We start from the raw sequence: 7,014 nt of genomic DNA on the forward strand, positions 1-7,014 counted from the left end.
AGAAGCAAGAGATACAGGCAGAGAGACGTGGTGCTACATGCACTCACACGCGTACACGTACACGGCTATGGAGGCCATGAAACCCCAGGACCCGCCGTGTGCGCGCTGGAGGCCCGGGAGAGCCGGGACGCCACGCAGTCTGAGTCCAGAGGCCTGAGAACAGGGGCCGATGGTGCACAGCTCAGTCTTGGGGCAGAAGACCAAGGTCCAGCTCTGCGGCCAGACAGACAGGAATGGACCCTCCCTTCCTGCACCTTCCATCTGTCCGGCCTCAACAGATTGGATGAGGCCCACCCACGCTGGGGAAGCCTGCTGCTTTACCAAGTGTCCAGTTTAAACGTGAAACACTCACAGAGACACCCGGAAACAATGTTCAGCCAAACATCTGGGCATGCAGGACCCAGGCGGGTTAACATAAGAAGTTAAACATCTCCGTGGGCCTGGCCCCTCACTGCCTGGCTTTCTCCCTGGCCAGGTCTGTCCTACCTCTGGCATCCTTTCAGGACATCCATCCAAACCCACATCCATCCCCCAGCTAACCGGCCAGACTGTGGATGACGGACGGGTCTGGAACTCTTCCCAACCCACAGGAAGGCGTCTGACCCACTTGGCCAGTTACTGCGCGACACCCACCCTGCCCTCCCTGAGCCGGTTTCCATCACAATGTGCACCCTCACGGGAAAGCCCTGGGGACAGAATGACGGACACGCAGGCGGTGCGCCTCTCAGGGGGCCTTTCTGGCAGGTGGCGCTGCAGGGGCTCAGGAGCAGGACTGTGGTGTGTTTGATCCAGGCATCGCCCTGGGAGACAGGCAGGCCCCACACTCACACCAGCACCGTCGTACAGACGGGAAAACTGAGGCTCACGGGACTTCCCCGAGCCTCAGTTCTTTAGTGACGCGCCGCAACCAGGTCTCTGGCTCCCAGAACAGAAATCCCGTCTGCATCCCCGCTCTCTGGGCCTGAGCCCGAGCCCAGCCTCTAGCAGCCGACCTTTCCCTGCTGGGGGCACGGTGCGGGCAGAGGGCGGCCGCCAGGTGCTCTGGGGCCCTTGCACCCTTCCTACCTGTGAGATGGTGGGCAAAGGGCGGCTCTGGCGCCACGGCCCTGCCCTGAGCCCCGAGGGAGGACGGGGGACCCGAGAACCTGCCTGGAGCCAAGGTTCCCCTCTGCCTCCCCTAGGGTGCTCAGCGCTCACGCTGCAGTCTGTGAACCTGCTGCGCAAGTACCTGTCGCTGCTGGACCTGCCGTGCTCCCTGCTGCTTGCCCGCGACGCCCTCTTCGTGCTCACCCGCCGAGAGGTGGCTCAGGCCCAGGTGAGGACCGCCAGCACCCTGCACCCCCCGGCTCCTCGAAGCCCCTCACCGAGGCCCTCCACAGCGGTTCTGTCCCCAGAGCTGGCCCGCAGTCAGGCCTGGGGAGCCGTAGACCAGGGACTTGCAGCTTTTCTTCTGATTATAGAAATAATACGTGCTGGGAAAAAAGCAAATAACAATACAGGCTCAGTGTAGAAAATATGGAAATACATAAAAGAAGAAAGTAAACATCATTAGTAAAAACTACCTGCAACCCCACCCCTCCAGCACAGTGTATATATATATCTCCTCTGTATGAAGAGTATACGTACATGTGTAAAATAGGATGGCACAGAGCCCGCTATTTAAAACCTACTTGAACAGCATTAGACCATTTCCTCCGGTGTCCTTGCGTGTTCACGTCCACGGCACAGACACAGCATAAAGTAGACCATCACCCCTTCAGGTTGGAAGCTTCGGTTTACGGTGTGTCACACGTGGATCGGCGCTCTCAGCTTGAACGATGAGGGATCGACCCAAACAGGCCGCCCGGGCAGCAGGAGGCGGGGCCTGTGCCTCGGAATCTGCTACAAGCGGATGAGTAGTTGGGACCACAAAGTTCCTCCCTCCTCGCAACCTTTTTCTAAAGTGAATGTTTTATTCTCACTCTGGCCTTCAAAACCGAAATGCTTTTCCGTGAGTTCACACAGCCATTTTGTTTCCGAAAGTCACTTGTATTTTAAAATTTTAGGTGTATTTCCCATTGAAGCCAGGCTGTGTAATATTTTGCCTGAATATGGTGATAGTTCTGTCAACCTAAAGCTTGCAGTCATCACAGGGGTATTTATGTCTCTAAAGCCATGGGTGTTCCAACAATGAATATAAAGTGAGTTTTTTACATAAAGGTTTGCAATGATATTAGCTTAGATTATAAACATTAATTTCTGTACTTAGAGAAAAACAGGAACCATTTATATAGGTTACATCTAGTTAAGTCAGTTGTTATGATCTATTCTGTTTAGAAACTGAGCTACACTAGATCCGAATAATAGGATAACATCATTCTACCCATACCTATGGGTACCATTCCTTTTCTCCTTCTAAGAGTGACGGTATTTACCCAGCTTAGTTAATTCAGAGGAGTCAGAGCACAAAACATCCCCGAATGAGTTATACGTGCCAGGTAGCGGAGCCAGGGATTAAGAATGTAGGCTCCACAATCAGCCTGATGGCTCTGGGTTCAAATCGCAGCATCACTACCTACTTGCTATTTCAGACGGATGAGTTCCCTCATCTGTTTAAAAAAAAAATAATAATAATAATGGCCCTTTACTCACAGGGGTGTCACACTGAGACAGGGCTCAGTGGCATCAGCATCCTCCGCTGTTATCACAGCGCGCACCAGGAGACGGGAGGGGGAGCTGGGACTGGAGGCCAACCCCTTCCAGGAGGGTTCAAAGGCCAAAGAAGTCAGGTGGGGGGAGGCGAGAAGGGGAGGGAGCAGAGTGAAAGCAGCAAGCCGCCCGGGGCCAGCACTCATGACCTGTCCTCTGATCCTTCTAGAGAGCCATGTCCTGCCACCGCAGCCAGCTGCTCTGGTTCCGCCGCCTCTACGTGCTCTTCTCCCGCTACATGAGGATCAACTCTCTGCACTTCCTCTGAGCTGGGAAGGCTCTCAGATCCAAGGCACAGAGAGGAAAACGGCCAAGGAGCCCAGGGCCTGTCTGGAGCGGCTCCTCTCCCTGGGCCCAGGAGATCCTGGCGTAAGGCTGCGTCCCAGGGCTCTCTCCTCCAAGCTGCCCGGCCTCTAAGAAAAGGGAAGCCATGCAGGCCAACGGGCTGTCCAGACTTGAGCGTCTTCCTCTGGGGAACAAAACCACAACCACCAAACACAAACCAACCTGGAGAATAATAGCTACCCTGCTGGTTTCTCAAATTCTTGTGCAAAACAGTTTACATGACAGCACAATTGTATGTCAACCCCTAACACAGACCTGCAGTTGTTATAAATGAATGTAAAGTGCACTGAAATCCCTTCTCAGGTGCTATGTATTTTTACATTGTTTCCAAAGCAGGCTCACCAGACATGCACACACACAAAAGAACACTCTATACTGAATTAGTTTAACCATAATTCCTTGGATTTATCTCTGCGGCCTACACATCAGATATGAATCCAGGGAAGACTTCTCCCTTTAACGTCATAGTCACTGACCGGGGCTCCCAAGGTCGGATCACTGTGCCCAGTGTTTCATACAGAGACCGCCGTGACGTGGGCCCTGCCCTGAGGAGCTTACAATCAAATAGCTCACTATTGGTCTTTTGGGGGAAGCAGGAAATAGGAAGAGAGATCTGGAGCTTACCACTCAAGAACTTACGTCCTAAAATTGTGCTACAAGCTAAAGTGCAGTGAGGGGTCTGGCTTGGAAGCTATTCCGAGTCCAGCCGGTGGTCCAGGAAGTGGCCCGAGGTGAGGAAGCTCCAATTCAGAAAGAGAGAAGACAAACGTGTCGTCACTGGGAACAGGATGGATAGGACAGTGACAAAAACGGAAAAGGCTGGAAAAATATGAGATGATATTCAAGTCCAGGGCAACAAAACTGAAAATCTGAAGGAGATGGATGGCCTCCTAGCAGATGCTGGACCACCACCATAACCTACGTAATGTCACAGATAGGGTCCAACCACGTCAATCCCACAAAATGCAGGGCTGCATCATGGCAAGATTAGTGAAAACCGGTACTTTTAATCTTCCAAGGACGCGGCATCAAGCTCACGCACCCAAGAGCTGAAGGAGGGCAGGGCTCCTGGGCAGGTGGCTGTCCTGCTCTCTCGGCCAAGTCTAGGAGGGAGGGAGGAGGTACACCCGTGCAGCAAGATGCTCAGGACCAACCGCACAGCAGGGGTGGGGGGAGAGGGAGAGCGGCCAGGCTCTGCAAGGGGCTGGGCCCCCGATGGACGGAGGCTGCCATGGTGGCTGTCTCCGTCCACTGGAGAGCTGCACACTGCTCCTTTTGTTGAGCCCCTGCAAAGTAAAAACTGCTCTCCTGAAACGGAGTGAGTCCCATCTGGGGGTCACCTCCAAACCGCCTCCCACACCCACCCCCAGCACAGCCTTGGCGGCCCATGTTTGAGAACAGGGACGAGGGAACAAGCACTGGCTTAGACCCAATGGCGGGCACCTTATTAATGGGACTTTACATGACTACCATTGGCTTAAAAAGGGAAAGGGAACAGATGACCACAGAAGAAATCAGAAAGGTAATTATAATAGATTTTTTAAAGATTCCTAGTCTAGATGGTTTTACAGCTATCTAAAAATAATTCCAATGTTATTTAGAGCATAAAATAGAAAAGTACTTCAATTCACAGACAAGATAACAAAACACGAAATAGCACCCCCAAAAAAACCCTGACAATTTGTGACTACAGATGCAAAAATGTAAAAGAAAATATTAACAAACTGAACCCAGCCGCACATCAAAGGAATCAGTACTCCACGACCAAGTAGGGTGTTATTCCAGGACGCAAGAATGGGCCCTCTGTGGGAAATCCATCAACGTAATTCACTACATCCACAAATTAAGAAGAAACACCATATTCTTCCATGTATCAGGTGCTGAGAGAGAACAAAATTCAATCACTACTCCTAATAACAACTTTTAAGAAAAATAGGAAGAAAGAATACAACTAAAATATAATGAAGACAATTTACTGGGGGGCTTCCCTGGTAGCACACCTACCGCCCGTGCTCTGCAACAAGAGAAGCCACCATCGTGAGAAGCCCGCACACCACACACAGTAGCCCCCACTCACCACAACTAGAGAAAGCCCATGCCCAGCAACAAAGACCCAAAACGGCCAATAAATAAATAAACATACATTAAAAAAAAAGACTATTTACCGAAATCTAGCACCTAAAACTAAGTGGACAAGGTCGAAAGGTAAGCTGCTCTCTTCACAGTCACCAAGGTTGTTCTGAAGGGTGAAGCTGATGGAGTAGGACAGGGCACTACAACAACGGGTGTAAGTATTGGAAGAGACAGTTGTGCTTACAGACCCAAGAGCTGCCAATAAAATCTACTATAATAGATGAGGAAATTTAGGAAGGCAGCTGGAGCATAGGTATCTTTACAAAAATCAATAGACTGTCTTTAACTGGCAATCACGTGACAGAAATGGAAATGGGGGGGGAAATCCCTTTCTTATCAAGAACTATAAAATACCTAGGAATGAGTTCAACACAAAAGATATAAGATCTATCTGGATTTTATAATCACTATTAAAATTCCAGGGTTTTTTTTTGCAGAAACTAACAAATTGATCCTAAAACCATATGGAATTGCAAGAGACTCAGAAGCCAAAACAGACTTAAAAAAGGAACAAAATTGGAAGACTTACATGTCCCAATTTTAAAAACTACTACAAAGACATAAATGTAAGAGCTAAAACTATACAATTCTTAGAAGGAAACACAAATGTTCATTTTGTGACCTTGGATTAGGCAACAGTTTTTTAAATATGACACCAAAAGCACAAGCAACAAAAGAAAAAATAGAAACCTTTGTGCATCACAGGACACTCTCATGAAAGTAAAACGGGGAAAAGTACTGGCAAATCATATATCCAAGGAGGACATAGTATTTAGAGTATAAAAGAACTCTTAAAACTCAACAACAAAAAGGACAACCTAATTAAAAGATGGGCCAAAGGCTTGAATATACATTTCTCCAAAAAGACTTTCAAATGGCCAACAAGCACAAGAACATCATTCATCATAAGGAAATGCCTATCAAAACCAGGAGATGCTACTTCACACCCACTAGGATGGCTCTGATTAAAACAAACTAACAAGACTTCCCTGGTGGCGCAGTGGTTAAGAATCCGCCTGCCAATGCAGGGGACACGGGGTTCGAGCCCTGGTCCAGGAAGATCCCACACGCCACAGAGCAACTAAACCCGTGCACCACAATCACTGAGCCTGCGCTTTAGAGCCTGTGAGCCACAACTATTGAGCCCACGTGCTGTAACTACTGAAGCCCACGCGTACCTAGAGCCCGTGCTCCACAACAAGAAGCCACTGCAATAAGAAGCCCGTGCACCACAATGAAGAATAGCCCACGCTTGTCACAACTAGAGAAAGCCCATGTACAGCAATGAAGATCCAATGCAGCCAATAAATAAGTACATAAATTTATTTTAAAAAATATATATTAGAAGAGGAGATGTCCAAGAATAGCCAAAATATAAATATTAAAAAGGATGGAGGGGAAACTGAGACGAAGCGAGAGAGTAGCACAGACATATATATACTACCAACTGTGAAATAGTCAGTGGGAAGTTGTTGTATAACAAAGGGAGTCCAACTCGAGGATGGAAGATGCCTTAGAGGACTGGGGCAGGGAGGGTGGGGGGGACTCGAGGGGGGGGAGTCAAGGAAGGGAGGGAATACGGGGATATGTGTATAAAAACAGATGATTGAACCTGATGTACCCCCCCCCCAAAAATAAATAAATAAATAAATAAATAAATAAATAAAAAGGATGGAGATATGGGACCTGCATTTCTATATATTAAAACTTATAAACCCACTGCAACCAAAATAGTATGATACAATCAAAGGAGTAAACATATGTTGAACAGAAGAGAAAATCCAGAAACAGATCCGAATTACATGAGAACCACTATACAATAAAGGGGGCATTTCAACTCGGTGGAGA

General features: G+C 48.7%; 1 protein-coding gene across 5 annotated transcripts in view; it reads left to right on the forward strand.

The window, feature by feature from the left end:
* Positions 1–6,686, forward strand: part of PIGL (phosphatidylinositol glycan anchor biosynthesis class L) — a 45,363-nt gene extending 38,677 nt beyond the window's left edge. Inside the window, exons 6-8 of one of the 5 annotated variants that reach the window (XM_057717066.1) lie at positions 591–777; positions 1,182–1,315; positions 2,858–6,686. In XM_057717066.1, coding sequence (XP_057573049.1) covers positions 591–777; positions 1,182–1,315; positions 2,858–3,105 — 569 coding nt within the window. In that variant the 3' untranslated portion in view covers positions 3,106–6,686. Of the gene's footprint in view, positions 1–475; positions 778–1,181; positions 1,316–2,857 lie in introns of those variants that run through there. The other 4 variants (XM_057717068.1, XM_057717070.1, XM_057717069.1 and 1 more) reach the window with 4 other exon arrangements.
* Positions 6,687–7,014: the final 328 nt, after the last annotated feature.

Source organism: Hippopotamus amphibius, chromosome 17 (assembly GCF_030028045.1).
Source record: "Hippopotamus amphibius kiboko isolate mHipAmp2 chromosome 17, mHipAmp2.hap2, whole genome shotgun sequence".
In the NCBI taxonomy this organism is placed as follows: Eukaryota; Metazoa; Chordata; class Mammalia; order Artiodactyla; family Hippopotamidae; genus Hippopotamus; species Hippopotamus amphibius.